The sequence below is a fragment of the Haliotis rufescens genome, unplaced genomic scaffold (genome assembly GCF_023055435.1).
Source record: "Haliotis rufescens isolate VD_foot unplaced genomic scaffold, xgHalRufe1.0.p SCAF_21, whole genome shotgun sequence".
Taxonomy (NCBI): Eukaryota; Metazoa; Mollusca; class Gastropoda; order Lepetellida; family Haliotidae; genus Haliotis; species Haliotis rufescens.
This window is the reverse complement of record NW_025963902.1, coordinates 617,395-637,681: the sequence shown is the minus strand read 5'-3', so window position 1 is coordinate 637,681 and position 20,287 is coordinate 617,395. Positions and strand designations below refer to the sequence as shown.

The 20,287-nt window shown below is 42.6% G+C and overlaps 1 protein-coding gene across 1 annotated transcript; it reads right to left on the bottom strand.

Moving 5' to 3' along the window:
- Nucleotides 1-13: 13 nt before the first annotated feature.
- On the bottom strand, nucleotides 14-19,170 carry LOC124141667 (pescadillo-like). The gene is made up of 17 exons (XM_046509715.2): nucleotides 19,045-19,170; nucleotides 18,394-18,473; nucleotides 16,092-16,245; nucleotides 14,189-14,298; nucleotides 13,935-14,062; nucleotides 13,194-13,237; nucleotides 12,130-12,219; nucleotides 10,107-10,226; nucleotides 9,107-9,178; nucleotides 8,228-8,314; nucleotides 7,267-7,400; nucleotides 6,049-6,174; nucleotides 4,499-4,683; nucleotides 3,135-3,311; nucleotides 2,397-2,446; nucleotides 948-1,118; nucleotides 14-581 (listed from the first exon to the last, which is right to left on the bottom strand). Exons 1-17 carry the CDS (start codon nucleotides 19,063-19,065, stop codon nucleotides 501-503), a joined length of 1,830 nt encoding a protein of 609 aa, XP_046365671.1. The 5' UTR covers nucleotides 19,066-19,170; the 3' UTR covers nucleotides 14-500.
- Nucleotides 19,171-20,287: the final 1,117 nt, after the last annotated feature.

Below are 20,287 nucleotides of genomic sequence, written 5' to 3'. Positions count from 1 at the left end.
TCCAAGACAGAAACACAATATCGCACCTTTATTCATTATTGTACATTGTTATATACACAAAGGTTATCATGCATAAGTCTATCAGTGACATACCAGCACTGTCCTGTTGACTTGGACATTTCAATTGCATTTACTATGCAATAACTGAAAGTTCAGAAATAATTACCTTAACATGTTTAAACACACTGGTCTTTAGTTCCACTCCCTGTACTGAGTTGGTAATCCAGTACAAGGCATGACAACAACAGACACTCGATCCCATCCTTCCTGTATGCAAGCCTGACAGGATTCACCTGTGCTGCAAGGATACACAGTTCACATCTCCTTGCATCAGCATGATCAGCAACATTGTCATCTTCTGTTATTTCATAGGAGACACTTAATCTAGTATTCACCAGGTAGTGGGGAGATATTCCAGTTACCAGCTCCGGGAGGGTCATTTTGCTTCCAATCCAATGTTTGTATTTCCAGACAAAGTGTATAATCCGTGTGTAGCTTCTTCATGTTGTCTTCTTCTTCTTCTTCTTTTCCTGCTTCGCTGCCTTCTCAATCTTCTCCCTCTTCTCCTGGAGCACACGAGTCTGAAACAAAAATAGTGGATGAGTGGAGTGTTGACTAGACTCCTCTCCCTACATGGACCCCTCCTACAGGCTCCCGTCCCTACATGGACCCCTCCAACAGACTCTAATCCCTACATGGACCCCTCCTACAGACTCTAATCCCTACATAGACCCCTCCTACAGGCCTAATTCTCTACATGGACCCATCCTACAGACTCCGGTCCCTACATGGACCCCTCCTACAGACTCCGGTCCCTACATGGACCCCTCCTACAGACTCCGGTCCCTACATGGACCACTCCTACAGACTCTGGTCGCTACATGGACCACTCCTACAGACTCCTGTCACTACATGGACCCCTCCTACAGACTCCAGTCCCTACACACCTCCTGCTTCTGCTTCTTGCGCTTGTACATGATCTTCTGGTACAGCCGCTTCTTCTTCTTCGGGATCATCATCTCCGCCAGGCGGCGCTCCTCAGCCTCCTGTCTCACCAGCTTCGCGTTGACGTCCACATCCTCTACACGGCCCCGCTGCACCGACATCGATTTGGCTTTCTAAAAAACACAGTCAACCGAGTGAGTGAGTCAGTCAGGGTTTTACCAGATGGAAAATTATATGCTTACAAATTTGGTTGGTTTGTTGTTTAACGCCGCACTCAGCAATATTCCAGCTATATGACGGCGGTCTGTTAATAATCGAGTCTGGACCAGACAATCCAGTGATTAATATCATGAGCATCGATCCACGCAATTGGGATCGATGACATGCATCAATCAAGTCAGCGAGCCTGACCTACCGATCCTGTTAGTCGCCTTTTACGACAAGCATAGTCACCTTTTACGGCAAGCATGGGTTGCTGAAGACCTATTCTACCCCGGAATCTTCACGGGTCTACAAATTTGGAATGGATGGGATAACTAAATTCATAAAGACTGTAGATTGCATGTTACAGATTACTGACATTTCTGTTCTGGCAAGAAATACACTCAAAGTTCAGTGCGTCAATGGCTGACTTTCTCCTCTCTAACATCGTAACCCCCATCCATAATAGGCTTAAGTAAATACTTGGTAATCAGCATGCCACACGTACCAGCCTGAGACCCCATGTTCATGTCGTGCACTCCTCAACATTATCACCGCCTGTCCCCTGGACTTGAAAGTAGACCCAGGTACATCATGGGTGAGGCCTGTGAAGATCTGGGATAGAATACGTCTTCAGCAACCCATGCTTGCCGTAAATGGCGACTAACGGGATCGGGTGGTCAGGCTCGCTGACTTGGTTGATACATGTCATCGGTCCCAATTGCATGGATCAATGCTCATGATATCAATCACTGGATTGTCTGGTCCAGACTCGATTATTAACAGACCGCCGTCATATAGCTGGAATATTGCTGAGTGCGGCGTTAAACAACATACAAATCAAAACCAAAACATTCCAGGTGAGTGAATCTTGTTTTATGCCAAAGTCCACAACAATTCATCCATGTCAGGTTTGCCATTAAATACCGGAGTTTCAGTCAGGCAAAGTAGTCAATGAATGAATGAGAACTATCGGACTGAGATGACATACAATTAACCCAGTCTCACCATCGGTGACAGTCAAGCCGCCTCGTACCTCATTGAGTGCTAGGGGCCTATTCGAACAAGGGTTCTCTCTTCTGACAGAGTGAGACACAGTGACAAGCAAGTAATGAAATCTTTCCAGACAACCGTATTTTACAACCTTGTCCTAGCACAGCATCCCAAAGGGGACTTTTTATCTGTTTATTGTTGAGATAAACTAGTAACCGGACAAGTGTCACACGTGTCATAGTACAATCAGTACCAACCTTCACCTCCGGTTCAGACTTCTTCCTCTTCTTGGCCTGGCTCCGACTCTCTGAAACAAGGAGACCTCTGTTTGTATTTACCTTAATTTCTCGATATTGTGTTGAACAATTATAGACAAAATGTTTGTAACTAATGGCAACCATGTACAAAATGTGATACCGTCATTTACGACATGATATAAGTGCTTGATTATACAAGTAATTGATTGAATCATCCGTCATATGGATGATTATCTCGACAATCAGAATGATTATCAATAGACTATCATGTCTACTCCACATACAAAAAAAACATTGAAGAAATTGATAATTTAGTCATTTACATTGTAATTTCAAGAAACATGAGGACAAGATGTCCGCAACAGTTGCAATCAACTGGCTTTGATTTAGGTAGTTGAAGCTCTGTTCGGATCAGCCTAAAGGCGGTAATCAACTCTGTTCGGATCAGCCTAAAGTCGGGTAATCAACTCTGTTCGGATCAGCCTAAAGCCGGGTAATCAACTCTGTTCGGATCAGCCTAAAGCCGGGTAATCAACTCTGTTCCAGTCAGCCTAAAGGTGGATACGAACACACCATGCAACAGTTACTTCCATCATGTCCATAGTGTAATTATTGCATGATAGGAATTAAATTAAAACATACAATAAATTAATGATTGATTTAAGGCATTTGATCTGAATATTACGTGGTATGCCATATGCACCCCACTTTACCATGTTCAGTCTTGAATGACCTCACCTTCCTCCTCCTCCTCTCCATCGTCTTCCTCCCCAGACTCTTCATCATCATCTGCTTCTTCTTCTTCTTCGTCTTCATTGTCCTCGCCTTCTTCCTCTTCATCACTCTCTTCTCCTTCTTCCTCCTCCTCGTCTTCATCGTCTTCGTCCTCCTCTTCTTCTGACTCATCCCCAACACCTGGACACATCGAAAGACGTTTTACAGGATGTCTGGCCAAACATGCACAATTTCCTCGATTCAGAGGATTGTTGTTAACGGGCTAGGTCTGAATATTATCTAATAGTTATCACTGATCTCCTTCAATGTAAATGTCCACGTCTCTTCCAACTAAATGCATATTGATCAAAATGAGCTTAAGTTAATGATTACCATGGCACTATCAGTATTATAGCATGACATTGGTCTTGATATTTCATTATATTACCAATACTTAAAGTTGAAATGGGCATGATCAGTTAGCAATATTCCAGCAATATCACGGCAGGGGGACACCAGAAATGGGCTTCACAATCTGTACCCATGCGGGGAATCAAATCCGGGCCTTTGAGCAAACGCTTTAACCACCAGGCTACCCAACCGCCCAAAAGTTGTCATGAAGTCTGTGACTTAATTCCCCTGTAGGAAACCTGTGTCTAGTACAGCCCTGTTCGTCTAGTAAGCTCAGGTAATCATACTGAAAATCATGCTTAGAGCCATGTTGGGATAATAAATTTACTATGAAAGTCCAGTCTCCACCCTTGCCAAACCAGGCTTGAATTTATGGGCTCGATTGTAGCGCCACCAGTGACTATTATGATTTATGTCCATGCTATGTCCATCCTATTGACCAATCAGATTCCATCTCTCATATAACTTGCATTTGCTTTAAACAAAATGGCAGCGCCCAGTCAAGATGATCTGATCGATAATCAAATCCATGTTGTGATGAAACGGGTCTTACTTCGCGAAGTGCATCAAATCACATGAGCACATTGATTAAAAACATGAAAAGATTTCGAAAATATCTATTGGAGCCCAGTTGGCAGTACACATGCTTTGCAAATCCTGCAATTACTGCAATCGACCGAAATCTGCACGACAGTTTACGAACCGGATGTCGATTTCGTTACGAAAATTTGATTGAACTATGCATGTTAGTTCAGCCAAAAAATAACTCCATAATTGCAGCCTAGTTCGACAAGGGTGGAATCTGGACTCCCTTGCCTCAGGAAGATGGCTTCAATACTGTGACCAGCAACCCTCACCTTGTGTGTGCCATGCATGCAGTGCATCAGTCAGCAGGAAACACAGCGAACATATACACTTTCATGCAGGCCTACCTTAAGTAGCTGTCACAAAAACAATAGGAAATCCACACCGCCTACCTGAATCAACTCCCTTCTGTTTGTCAAGGATCTTCTGTTTTTCTGGTGGAATATAGTCCCCTTCGTCTTCATCCACAAATGGCGAGAGATGAGGTGGTAACACTTCGCCAATAAAGTAGTCCTCAACGGGGAGCAGCATGCGTGCATTCACACTGTCGAACAGCCACTGGGGCTGGATGTAGTACCTGGGGAAGGATACAATGTGTCTGAACATTAACCTGATACACATCCACTGAGGTAGGATGTAGTACGTGGGGAAGGATATGATGTGTGTGAACATTAACCTGATGTAGTACCTGGGGAAGGATACGATGTGTGTGAACATTAACCTGATGTAGTACCTGGGGAAGGATACGATGTGTGTGAACATTAACCTGATGTAGTACCTGGGGAAGGATACGATGTGTGTGAACATTAACCTGATGTAGTACCTGGGGAAGGATACGATGTGTGTGAACATTAACCTGATGTAGTACCTGGGGAAGGATACGATGTGTGTGAACATTAACCTGTTGTAGTACCTTGGGAAGGATACGATGTGTGTGAACATTAACCTGATGTAGTACCTGGGGAAGGATACGATGTGTGTGAACATTAACCTGATACACATCCACTGGGGCTGGATGCAATTTGTTTGATGTTTTTAATGCAGCAGCTAACAACAACCCTGCTATATCAGTGACAATATCACGTTGACCTGTACATCATGTAAATGTATGTTTGGGTTGTTTAACGCCGCACTCACCAATATTCCAGCTATATGAAAGCGGTCTGTAAATAATCGAGTCTGGACCAGACAATCCAGTGATTGATATCATGAGCATCGAACGACACAATTGGGATCGATGACATGCATCAACCAAGTCAGCGAGCCTGACCACCCGATCCCGTTAGTCGCCTTTTACGGCATACATGGGCTGCTGAAGACCTATTGTACCCCGGATCTTCACGGGCCTGTAAATGTATGGATCAGACAAGGACGTGGCTGATATTATGAGCAACGCCCTATGATGTCAGGATACAATGATACCACGTCAACCAAGTCACCGAGCCTGAGTGAGTGAGTGAGCATTGTTTTATGCCACTTTTAGCAATATTCCAGCAATTTCTAGACTACACATGGTAGCGCGTATATGTATGGAGTACATGAACACATTCGTATAATTACACAGTTTAACTCCCAAACAATTATTTGCAACAACTATAGCAGAAACAGATATACAGTCAGTTTGGACATATGCCGCTTTGAACAGTTTTTCACGTATCACGGCGTGTCTACTTGATGTGGAGGGAAAGTCTGAAGAGATGAAGGCTTGGACACTTACCAGTCTGGTGTACAAACGAAGTGTGTTTCTAATAAACCAAGAAACCAAATCAGGGTAAACCAGGATTCAAACCTATGATCATAGGTTACTGGCACACCTAAGGGAGGCAACTCTGCAGAGTGAATTCTGGCATGGGAGACAACTGGGCTCCAGAAATATTGCTTTTTAAGTTATGGGCACATACATAGTATGAGCATAAAGACAGCAGTTTACTCCTGGTCTTACCGAGACAAGTACTGGTTGTCCATCTTGGGTCTGTCAACCACCTGGTGCGTGATCGTCTCATCAGTCTCTTGGTAAGTAGCACCAACAGCGACTGAACTGAACCACGACACCTCGCCTCCAAAACACCTACAAACAAGAACATATCAACACAATAACAACCAATATTTCAAATAAATATTGTTAAAAAACTATCCAAAATTGTGAATTTTGTTCAGCTCCTTTCGAGTCCTGATTCTAATTACGCCCAGAATTGGTTGTCATTCAATGCTGCACTCAGCATTAACCCAGCTGTCAGTCAGGTGACCTCTTGTTTATGTGGCTCTTCAATTCCCATAACTCTGTGTAGGAATTCAATTCGGCCTGTTTTGGCATATATGTATTTTATCACTTTTTGTTATCAAAGAAGTATAAACTCACAGATGGTTATATGCCGGCCTCCTTTAAATAACTGTGTTTTTTATTGGACGTCTATATTGGCATCATTATATTCGAGCTGGTGGCAGTTGGTTACAGGGTATTTATGAAAAAAGAATGGGATTTAATACATTGGACAATCAAGAGTGTATTCACTTTTACTCATTTTATAAACCTATTCATTGGGATCGCTATTAAGTAAGAGACTTCTTTCTATAGGCATTAAAACCTATTGTGAGGTTTTACTTTCCAGTCGGGTTAAATCTCATAAACAGGGACGTTGTAATGTCCCTGGGATTTTATATAATATCCCTGTGATTTTATATAAAATCCCAGGGATTTTATAGGATATTCAAGTCATATTTGCTGTAATATCCCAGGGATTTTATATAATGTCCTGGGTATTTTATTAATGTAACTTCCGTTCAGATTGTAGCATGTAATGAAATGTAAAATCAAACGACAAAAGTTTTCTTTATATTCCCGAGGATCGAACTCGCAACCTTCATATCTGTAGCCCAGTGAGTGTTCCACGAGGCTACAGAGGTGTTGATAAGCCGCACTGGTTTTTAGAATGTCCTTTTCAAGATCCGTACCCCAGCAACAGATATTTTACTCGCGTTTCCTAAGGTTAATGGAAAGTATGTTTGAAACATAAAAATGTTGATAAATGTTGTTTTAAGTTTCTTTTTTCGGTTTATAAGCATGGAAAAACACTTTCCCTCGGTTTTGGTAGACAGAGCATGCCCTGGGGGTCGGAAAAAACCGCGGGGGCTTCCAATACATAAATCACTGTGGACCTACCTGATAATGAATGTGAGCGTCTCCCTCGGCACCTCTCTGTTGAGGAAGAACTTGCAGCCCTTAAACAGACTCTGAAGCCTCTTCATGTTCTCTGCCTCAACCTGGGCCTTCTCCACCATGTCCGGGTCGTCCGACTGGAACAATGAGGGAGTCAGTGTTGTTTAATGCCAGTCACACAGAAGCCAACGCAAACAGATTGAATGAGTCATATTTTCTATTGACATGGTCCAGGGAAAAAGTTTGGTGGGCTTCAGTGAAGTAAAGTGGCGTGAAGCCGAAATTGATCTTATTCTTTCGGAGCCCCATATATGAAAATTTTGATACCTAGTCTAGATAACAAATCAAGTCTTTGAAAGGCATTTAGAAGTGATACACATAAGGAAGAGAATTGATGGATGTCAACTTCTTTATTATGAGGAACACATTATGTCATAATCCTCAAAATAAAGAAGTTGACATCCATAAATTCTCTTATTCGATAAGAAATGGTTGAAACATCCAGATTCTGATCATTTGTGCCATTAATCAGTTCAGTGAAACCCAAGGGCATGTGTGTGTTGTTGTTTTACGCTGCACTCAGCAATATTCCAGCTATATGACGGCGGTCTGTTAATAATCGAGTCTGGACCAGACAATCCACTGATTTACATCATGAACATCGATCCACGCAATTGGGATGCGATGACATGCATCAACCAAGTCAGCGAGTCTGACCACCCGATCCAGTTAGTCGCCTTTTACGACAAGAATGGGTTGCTGAAGACCTATTCTGACCTGGACCTTCACAGATCTGACAAACCATGGACCCAAACCAGGCTAATATGGGATTCGAACCTTCGACCACCCAATACTTGCAGTGTAGGACTGCAACTCCGTCCACAAACCCTTCATTTAATTTTAAACCAAACTAAACATGGAACATGTGGCCTCTCTTTGTGACCTGGCTGGATAGTGTACTCACCACTGCTGTGGGGAAGTCATCGATCAGGTGGTCGTCCAGGTCCGGACTTCCGATAGTCTGCAGTGATTGAGTGAACGCAGCCAGACGCTGAAAGTGCATTATGGGAAATGTCAGATATTCATCTGGCGAAAAATCAGAAATGAAAATATTTTATCGATGTATGTCCAGATTTAAGACAGTAAATATAGAACCAATAGACGCATGTGTTTCATGTGCTGCCTATATCATATTATTTGTTTGTTTGTGGTTTAACGCCGCACTAAGCAATATTCCAGTCATTAGACGGCAGTCTGTAAATAATCAAGCCTGGACCAGACATTCAAAAGACTGACATAATGAGCATCGATCTATGCAATTGAGATATGATCACATGCATCAACCAAGCCAGTGAGACTGACCACCCGATCCCGTTGCCTCTTAGGATGAGCATGGGTTGACCTATTCTACCCCGGATCTTCATGGGTGTTTATGATATTAATTTGTGTGTAAATAAACAGCGATGTGAAAGGTATTCCATCTTTTTTTGTCATTCAATATTTCATGAGTGTTAGTTTGTGTGTTTGTTTGTTGATTAATGAACTCAGCAATATTCCATCTATTTGAAGGTGATCTATAAATAATCGAGTCTGGAGCAAACAATCCAGAGACTGACATGAGCATTGATTAACGCACTTGGGATACGATGACATACATCAACCAAGTCAGTGAAACTGACCACCTGAAAACACTAGTCGTATCCAATGACAACCATAGGTTGCAGAAGACTTTTTCTAACCCGGATCATCACGGGGGACGAACATGGTGTGCTGTAGATCATTTCTAACCAGATCATCACGCTCGAGTTAACGCTATAGTAAGCAATATCCCAGCATGCCTCACCTCTTCCCGCTGCTCTGACTCCAGGCACTTCCCTTTTGTGTCGTCTTCATTCTTCTCCCCGTCCAGCGCCAGCTGAAACACACACACACACAGTGAGACAGAGTACTGGATTGGCTACATCCGGGGCATGGGACCTGTCATCATTTAGCACTCCCCTTATTATAAGTGTGCTTGATCATAAGGTGTTGCTAACAATGATGACTACAAATCTTGCCGATGCCAGTGACGTTCTTCTTCATCCTGCCTGAGCCTCGCATTCATGTGTGCATGTTCCCGAGGCAAGGGGAAAAAAAGGTCCAGTTTCCACCTTTGCTGTACTAGGCTAAAATTATGGTGTCTATGCATAGTTAAATCAAAATCGTGTTACGAAATCGACATCCAGTACCTGAAACAACATGGACGCAAAGTGCAGATTTCTGTCGATCGCGGGATTTGCAAAGGATATGTACCATCAAAGGGGCGTTGACAGATATTTTCCAAATCTTTTAATGTTTTAATCAAGGTGCTCACATAATCTCATACATTTTGCAAAGACAAGTTTTATTACAATATACATCTTGATCAACATTCTGATCATCTTCAAGCCCATAAATTCCAGACTAGTTTCGGTGGAAACTGGTCTTTTACAGTCAGTTAACTCCCTTGCCTTGAGAAGATATCATGTGTGGAGTCTACCCATATGTAGAGCAGAAACTTTCCACTTTGCAGCATGCTGCTAAACTTCTGTAGTACATGTATTCAGAGGACAAGCCACCAGAGTGAATTTACTTCGTAAGTTCCAAGCCTTGGCAAGGTACTTAATTCAACCAATGAAAAAATAGGAACAATTGTTTTAATGGTCAGTGAGAATTACTGCAAATATTTCACCTATAGCCATGCCCTTATGGGTGATATTGCAATATATATCATAGTAAAGCGGTAATATCTGACAGTGTTAACTCAGAAACCAGCCATGACAATCCTATCTGTAAGAGAGGTACTAGTACTAAGGCACACCAACCTGTGGAGGATAGTGAATGTTGAGAGAGCTGTATAACTTGTAGTTGATAAATCCCAACAAAGTCGTGTAGAACTCCACGAATATCTGCATGATTTTGAAGTCAACATCTGGCACTTGACCCTAAAAATAATAAAACACAATGTATTAGAAGTGAGTGAATAACACTTTACGCCCAAGTCACCAATACTCCAGTTATATCATGGTGGCCTGAAAATAATCTTTTCTTGGTCTCGCAAACCAGTGGTCGACGGCAAAAGCAATGCTCAACACCATCTGGTCACGATGACATACAAACAGCCGCGTGATACATTGAGAGCAAATCTTCACTTCGGAATTGACTTCAATATTTTTTTGTGGTGATGGAGATATAAACTTAAAAAATGGTGTTTACACTGAATAAACCACACACAAGTTTCCTGTAAAGTGTATACACTGGTTTTTACCTTTATACCTCTATTATGCAAAAACATCAGGCCTCAAAGTTTAAGTTTTTACCAAGTAGCCATATGGCTACAAGTATTTCTTTCCAGGTAGCCAGTGGTAAAATCAAGAAGTCAAGCCAATATTGTTGGTCCAAAAGCATTGGAAATTATCTTTCATTAAACAACTATTAATATGTACAAGTCATAGCACTAGTCGTGGAATTGTATATTAGTGGAAACTGTGCTAGACTTTTGTTACTTGTGACTATTTATGTTACTAGATTAGCATTGTAAACTGAAATAAAGTACTAATTACATTAATATTTATGTATTTCTGTTCATTGTCTACTTAAGGAGGAATTATTTGCGAGTACAATTATTAACAGCCGTGTTTTCCCCGATCAGCTGTCGTTTATTTTTACAGACGTGTAAAGACTTGTCTGCCATGTTGGACGTTGTGGCAGGGGTGTACCAGCCTTACCTGGAACCCCACTCTGTGGGGAGTGACCCACGTGATTGTCTGCCATGTTGGACGTTGTGGCAGGGGTGTACCAGCCTTACCTGGAACCCCACTCTGTGGGGAGTGACCCACGTGATTGTCTGCCATGATGGACATTGTGGCAGGGGTGTACCAGCCTTACCTGGAAGCCCCCTCTGTGGGGTGTGACCCCCGTGATTGTCTGCCATGTTGGACGCTGTGGAAGGGGTGTACCAGCCTTACCTGGAAGCCCCCTCTGTGGGGAGTGACCCACGTGATTGTCTGCCATGTTGGACGTTGTGGCAGGGGTGTACCAGCCTTACCTGGAACCCCACTCTGTGGGGTGTGACCCACGTGATTGTCTGGCATGTTGGACGTTGTGGCAAGGGTACACCAGCCTTACCTGGAACCCCACTCTGTGGGGAGTGACCCACGTGATTGTCTGCCATGTTGGACGTTGTGGCAGGGGTGTACCAGCCTTACCTGGAAGCCCCCTCTGTGGGGTGTGACCCACGTGATTGTCTGCCATGTTGGACATTGTGGCAGGGGTGTACCAGCCTTACCTGGAAGCCCCCTCTGTGGGGTGTGACCCACGTGATTGTCTGGCATGTTGGACATTGTGGCAGGGGTGTACCAGCCTTACCTGGAAGCCCACTCTGTGGGGAGTGACCCACGTGATTGTCTGGCATGTTGGACGTTGTGGCAGGGGTGTACCAGCCTTACCTGGAAGCCCACTCTGTGGGGAGTGACCCACGTGATTGTCTGCCATGTTGGACGTTGTGGCAGGGGTGTACCAGCCTTACCTGGAAGCCCACTCTGTGGGGAGTGACCCACGTGATTGTCTGCCATGTTGGACGTTGTGGCAGGGGTGTACCAGCCTTACCTGGAAGCCCACTCTGTGGGGAGTGACCCACGTGATTGTCTGCCATGTTGGACGTTGTGGCAGGGGTGTACCAGCCTTACCTGGAAGCCCACTCTGTGGGGAGTGACCCACGTGATTGTCTGCCATGTTGGACGTTGTGGCAGGGGTGTACCAGCCTTACCTGGAAGCCCACTCTGTGGGGAGTGACCCACGTGATTGTCTGCCATGTTGGACGTTGTGGCAGGGGTGTACCAGCCTTACCTGGAACCCCACTCTGTGGGGAGTGACCCACGTGATTGTCTGGCCCTGGAACTCAGCCTGGTAGTAGATTCCCTTGATGGAGATGAACACCTGTGGAATAACATCACATGTCTTTAGGAATACACTGACCACAACATAATCTGATGGCAACCAGTGGTAACACAATACTCAGTGTAGCGAACGTGGTGAAATGAGATCTTTAAAACATGAAGGCATTGTTTATAAGCTAAGAGGAATCATGGTTATCCGTTGGGACTACACTCACTTATTCTAAGCCTTGGTATGTGATATTCAACTCTAACTCAAGATACGAACAATTCTGAGATGGAACGATGTTATTCCTAACGTCTGTATCATATTGTTGTCTGTAGTTTTCTATTTTATTAAAACAACTGTAGGAAAGCACAGGTTTGACAGATGACAGAAGCTACATTAAACCATAAAAACATCTTTGACATCATAAATAAAATTTACCGACAATGCACTGGTATGAGGTGAGGTCAGATGAAATTGGGTTTAACGTCGTGTCCAAGATTATTGCACTTATATAGCGACGTGCGTGTGTGTGTGTCTGCTTGTACTAGTCCGAGCTGATGCCGATTTATAGTGCTAGCTCACTGAGATACCATGCCACAGTTTAACATGAATACCCCACTCAGACACAGTATACTGACTCCGAGCCGACAAGTCCTTGTTTTAGCCCCTTAATGCTGAGCGCCAGACAGGGTAACAAGACCATCTTTTGACGTCTTTTGGTATGACGCGGCCAGGGATCAAACCCAGGACCTTCCGCTCTCCGGGCAGACGCTCTAACACTAGACCACGGAGGCAGTCCGTGCACTGGTATGAGATGCTTGACAGTGTTTGACAGTGTTTGACAGATTATTCTGTATGTACCCTAAGAAACAATGAAATAGTTTGGCAATGTACACACCAGATACTCCATCTACCCGATACAAGGATTTTACTTTAAACAAAGCAGAAAACATCACTTTGCAATACTGCGATACATTTCTGTATTCACTTCTGCTATTATATGACCCCTGAGACCACAAACAACAAACCTTCCTGAGGGACTTGGACGCAATCACGAAGTGCATGAACTCCACTGAAACAAAAACAACACACATCTCAGTCATGTTCTTAACACTGACGTGTTCGGTTATTGATGATGGCTGCTGAAAATCTGAAGTGTCAGCCATTACCATGACTACGTAACATAACACTACCTTATTATCGCAAGACATATCATAATGCAAAAGAGTGTCTAGTTCCACCCCAGGTCACACCAATGATATTTTCATTCAAGATCCTTACTAAACTGATGAAAACATGAAAAATTGTCATATCATACCTTAAAGTTAGTGAGTGAGTATGGTTTACGCAGCTTTTAGCAATATTCCAGAAATATTACTACAGGGGACACAAGAAATGGACATCACACATTGTACCCATGTTGGGAATCGAACCCGTCCCCTTTTATCATGATGAGCGAACACTTTAACCACTAGGCTACCCCACTGCCCCTAAACCTGAAAGCCAACCAGTTTGTGTCAGCTTGTTATTGCAAAGTGAGATTTCAATTCCACAGAGCAATTTACCGCTAAGACTATTGTAAGGAGTAAAGATGGTCATAGATCTAATACTGATGTGTGGAACGGAGCCCTGGTCATGTTGCTATGGTTACCTGTGTCTCATCACACAGGGAATGACAGTAAAGAATTGGGAGTTACAATATTTATAGCCCCAACACTGCTTCGTGGAACGGCCCTTGCCACCTTGTACTGCCTTGTTGCTATGGTTACCTGTGAGTCTACGGCAGAGCTGTATAAACTCAACATGTGTCTTTGATGACTTGGGAAAGGTGGCGAAGAGAGAGCACATGGACAGGCAGTCGTCCGTGTCCCGCAGCGCATCCACAAATGTTGGGTATCTGCAACATACACCATCTCGTCAAACAGGTGTGTATCCATGGCGACCTCACTACCAAGATATGTATTTTATCATTACAGTAAAATGATTGATGTACTTGTCTGAAGTGCACTGCGGTAATACATACCTTTCCTTAACAACATGATCCAGTTTGTATTTTGGTCTGTTGGCTCGGATACGACGAACTGCATTTGAATTTTTCTTTTCAATAGCTTTTTTTAATCTTTTCACGAAGTGCTGGAAAAAAATAAAACGGGTCAGACTTGCTTTGTTTTGTTGAGTCTGTGACTTGTATTGATACAGATTGTAGACAGTCTGAACATGGACCCCTTTGAGTGAGTGAGTGAATGAATATGATGTCTGTCGTTTGTTTGTTTGTTGTTTAACGCTGCACTGAGCAATATTCCAGCTATATGACGGCGGTCTGTAAATAATCGAGTCTGGACCAGACATCCAGTGATTGACATCATGAGCATTCATCCATCCAATTGGGATTGATGACATGCATTAACCAAGTCAGCGAGTCTGACCACCCGATCCCATTAGTCGCCTCTAACGACAAGCATAGTCGCCTTTTACAGCAAGCATTTATTGCTGAAGATCTATTCTACCTCAGGTTTTCACGGGCCAAGTAAATATGAACAGTACCTGGTATTTCATATATATATCACAACATGCCTTTATGCTGGAGGAATGAGGGTGTAAGAATTTACAGCGCTTTTTGCAACAATAAAGCAATATCTACCAGAAATCGTCTTCACACATTGCAGCTATGTTGGGTATGGCCCCAGGACTTCGGCGTGATGAGTGAACGCTTTCACCACATGACTACCCCACCTCCCTTAATCAATAATGTGGGGGGAAAGTCAAAATATCTGCAGATGTTTACCACCTCGGTGAATCCCGCGAGCACAGGTTTAGTACTCAAGGATCATCATCATGATAATCATGTCAAATACTTGAACAGATGAGGCCAAATACTTGAACAGATGAGGCCAAATACTTGAAAGATGAGGCCAAATACTTGAACAGATGAGGCCAAATACTTGAACAGATGAGGCCAAATACTTGAAAGATGAGGCCAAATACTTGAACAGATGAGGCCAAATACTTGAACAGATGAGGCCAAATACTTGAACAGATGAGGCCAAATACTTGAAAGATGAGGCCAAATACTTGAACAGATCGTGTCAACTACAGTTGTCTTATAAGACATTTCCCCATTGCCTGTTATTCTGTAAATTTGGAAACAGATTCCTCTTGTCTGTTTAAGGATTTATGCCGCACTCAGAAATATTCCATTAGGTCGCCTCTTATGACAAGTATAGGTTGCTGAGGACACCTCCCCCAGGAATCCTCATCTGTTTTGAAAACAGAATGCTGCATAGTCAGTGTACACGAGGGGAGGCGATGTGAAACAGGCCCAATGTCGGGTTTGAGATGATTGCACTAGTACAGAGATGTGTGGCTGCTGGTGCTACCCCACTGAGACACCACAGTTTAGCATGGAGAACCCAATCAGACACAGTGTACCAACCAGTCCTTGTTTTATCCCCTTAATACAGAGCTCCAGGCAGGGTAACAACAAGTACCATATTTTAATGTCTTTTGGTATGACACGGGTCAGGGTTGAACCACAGACATTCACTCTCAAGGCAGATGCTCTACCACAAGAGTGAGTGAGTGAGTGGGTTTAACGCCACTTTTCACAGTATTCCAGTTATATCGTGGCGTGTCAGCTTAATGTGGGAGGAAAGCCCCAAGTGATGCAGGTCTCAGATGTTTACCACTGCGGTGAAACCCACGAGCACGGGTATGGTGCTGACAAACCTAGAAACATAATCGGGGCGAACCGGGATTCGAACCCACAATCATAGGTTTCTGGCGCGCCCAAGGGACGCAACTCTGCACAGCGAATCGTGGCGCGTTAGATGGCTGGGCCACCCGTGCTCTACCACAAGACCACAGAGGTGGTGACTATTAGACGAACCAGGCACAGTGACCTTCTACTCATGTGATCCAACACTCACCTTTGTCTCCCTGAACTTGGCCAGGATGGGCTCATGTGACAGGAACTGGATGTCCTTGACAAAGTAGAATGTTTTGGGCGCAGTGCTTCCCTTATTGGCCTTCTTCTTGTGTTTGGGTTCATGGGGGTAGATGCCCTTTAGGATACACAAGCGCCTGGACGGACAAAAACATTTATCTGTCATCATCAGGGTTACCATGGTTTCTGGGTGTTTTAACTAAGGTTTATTTATTTATTCATTTTTTTCTACCACTGAACCTTTGACTATAAGATATATGTGCACGCGGGTTGCTATATTGAGAAAAAATGTAAATAAGTGTATTTCTTTGGATTTTATAATGGTAATAATGATATAAGTTATAATCTACAGCTAACCTGAGACAAAACATATTTCTGGTATGCACTGCTATGTATCACTGTGTTACCTTCCTTCACTTCAGGATTGAAGTTGAATTTGTTGACGTTCATCAGATGATACAGACAGTGCCTCATGTGAGCAAATTCCATGATATGCGAAGCACTTCATGGTAAACTTGCTCATGTGAGGCCCTGTCTTCATCAGAAGATGAACGTCAACAAATACAACTATAATACCTATATTGACAGATACATAAACAATGATAAATCATAAAAAAAACAATCCATTGAAACACCAAAATTCATTATTTAAATCAAACTATATTAAGTTGTTCTAGGAGAGTTGTTTTTGTCGTGGTGCCATCCATTCCAAAGATTCCATTGGGAGTTACATCCCTTGGATGACCCGTGAAGACGCCGGTTTAGAAAAGATCTTCAGCAACCCATACTTGCCTTAAAAGATGACTATGCTTCTTGTAAAAGGCGACTAACAGGATTGGGTGGTCAGGCTCGCTCACTTGGTAGATGCAAGTCATCGATCCCAATTGAGTGGATTGATGCTCATGATATTAATCAGTGGACTGTCTGGTCCAGACTCGATTATTTACAGACCGCTGTTATATAGCTGGAATATTGCTGAGTGCGGCGTTAAACAACAAACCAAACCAACCAACATCCCTTGGTCTTGCAAAGTCATAAAATGACAGCTTGATTCATTGAAATAGAAGTTTCACTCAGTAAAGCTGGAATTGGAATAAAATCCAGACAACGGTCATCTCGAAAATGATTCCTATGAACTATCTCTGAACTTTGGGGCGTGTGTTTGACTAAGACTAGATGAGATGCTGATGACAGGGTTATCGCTTGATGCAGTGTGGTTTGATTTCACAATACATGATAGTTTGGAGCTTAGTGATTTCTTTTAGTAAGTAGAGCATTCTCTGTTGTAACTTTGAATGGACATTTCAATTCCGTGACCCACCATATACATGTATACACAATCCTTCTAAAAGAATTGTCATATGATGGTGCCATCCCTATGTGACGTTATTTTCAGACATTGAGGAATTCCCCTAAAGTAAAATCTCTCCGCTCGATTGACAACATAATCATGTGACATGCTGGCAATCATTGGGAAATGAATGGCAGTTAGCTCAGTAGTCAGTGAGCATGGTTTTACGACGCTTCTAGCAGTGTTCCAGCAATATCATGGCTAGGGACACCAGAAATGTGCTTCACACATTATACCCATGTGGGGAATTGAACCTGGGTCTTCGGCATGATGAGTGAATGATTTTACCACTAGGCTACCCTACCACTGTTTTAATGCTGACCTCCAAGAAATATGTTGAAAAATACTCAAGTACCAAACCAATCAGGTGTTTGAAAACAGCAGAACTTTACAGACAGGGCAATAGAGATAACGCCAATTTAAGTTCTGATTTACTCATATCACAAAATATCAGCAATGTAAAAAAACGGGGCATGCAAGGATACAAAGTTCAAGGCATGAAACAGCCCTACACCAAGTCTACAAATAAACTGGTTTACAGCAGTGAAATAGAACTGCCATAGTTTGAGGAGCATATCTAACAGTAGGAACCTAGGATATATAACACGAACGACCATAATGCAGTGGACAAAAAAGAAAATCGAGTCCAATGTCTGGATTCGATCCACAGACTTTTTTTTTATACAAGACCGGATGCTTAATCAGGTTCATCCACAACCAAAGAGGTTAGCGCTGCTATATCAACATGTAGCGAACATAACATATTCCTGCGATGGGATATGAACCACTGGCCTTCTAATCCTTATGACCAAAGGGTGGTAACCCTGTCAGCAAGCTGACACAGTAACGATGTCATCTGTGTGTAAGGCTATGTCGTGTAACAGTATTCCAGGGCAAGCACCTGTCTAACTGGCCTATTGAAGTCTATATTCACCTGAAGTCAGGGAGGCTGAGCTGTAATTTCTTGATTGCCTTGTTCCTGGACATGTAGGCAGTGGCCGTTCCGCTTTCATACTGAAATCATTGAGAATCCTACATGCAATATTGAGTAACGACTAGTTTTAATGTATAAGGTATAATCATGTTTTAGTCAATAACATCTTTCAGAATTAGATCTAGGATATTTCAATTAATAAACAGCATACATTATACATTTACAAATCCAAATAATAAGCATATGTATCAATTGGAAGCATGATCGAGAGCCATTTATCACGATGATGTCCCAATAATACTTGGAATTCGTCACTGAGTCTAATACAGTGCGTTGTTCCGCTTTCATACTGTAATCATCAAGAATACTATATGCAATATTGAGTAACGAGTTAGTCAATAACATCTTTCATAATTAGAATGTTTCAATAAATAAACAGCATATATAATACATTTAAAGATCCACATAATGAGCACATGTATATGTTTCAATTAGAAGCGTGAACAAGGGCCATTTATCACGATTAAAGTTCGAAAGCTGTCCCAATATTCGTCACTGAATCTATAGGCCTACAGTGCGTTGTTTCATGACGTAAGAAAGATGCGTTGGTGAGTGTTACATCTTGTAACCAGTGCTAGAGTGAACACATACCTTTCTCTTTCGGATAACCATTTTCTGTGTGTAAAGACGAGACGATCTTCTCGCGAATTTGTCAAAACACAAGCACGTGGATTCTTCGAATAAAGGGACGTTATTCACTTCCGGTAAAAGGCGAGGTGAGAGTTATTCCTGAGCTGGGCTCCGTCTATTCAACTCCGCACGTTGACGACGCACTGAAGGCACCGGGATGTAATTTCCCCCGTATATTTTATAAATGTGAAATGGAGGCGGGAGAGAGATTGGTGTGTTCGGATTTTGGACTGAGGGAATATAGAAATGCCTATTGCATTTTGACTAAAAGTTGCAAGATCACATTGACAGAAAACAAAACAATATTTAATAATTACCCATATAGGGGCACTGCCAAGGAGGGAATATTGTCAGTAATATGCGCACTGAGCATTACGGGTTTTTGCTAAATGCTGATTGGCTATTCACGTCAAGTGTTCCATTACTGTCGTTGTAAATGAGGTGGCCAAATGCGACATTGTTTGTATTAAATACCCCAGAATATATATTCAATACAACAATCGCATCATTCCACTCGCCATATCTTCTCCATCAGCCTATCCTTAAACGTAGTAAGGATAAGATACTAGTATATGAAAGAACAACTTCTTTATTACAGTAAGGAGCGACGTTTCGGTGTAGGTTCGAACACCGTTATCAAGCAATTGATGTACACAAAGATTATTACACGTACAGTAAACTACGGTTATAACGAACACGCGTATAACGAACTGACGGATATAACGAACCTACTTTTTTGTCCCGACTATTTACTTTCGTTATGCTGTATATATGCTTATAACGAACTACGGTTATAACGAACTAAAATTAGTGGTCCCTTTGAGTTCGTTATAACCGTAGTTTACTGTATATAGCGACCTGTGTGTGTGTGTGTTAGTGTGTTAGTATGTGTGTGTGTGTGTGTGTTAGTATGTGTGTGTGTGTGTGTGTTAGTGTGTTAGTATGTGTGTGTGTGTGTTAGTATGTGTGTGTGTGTGTGTGTGTGTGTTAGTGTGTTAGTATGTGTGTGTGTTAGTATGTGTGTGTGTGTGTGTGTTAGTGTGTTAGTATGTGTGTTAGTGTGTGTGTGTGTGTTAGTATGTGTGTGTGTGTGTTAGTATGTGTGTGTGTTAGTATGTGTGTGTGTGTGTGTGTTAGTATGTGTGTGTGTGTGTTAGTGTGTGTGTGTGTGTTAGTGTGTGTGTTAGTGTGTGTGTGTGTTAGT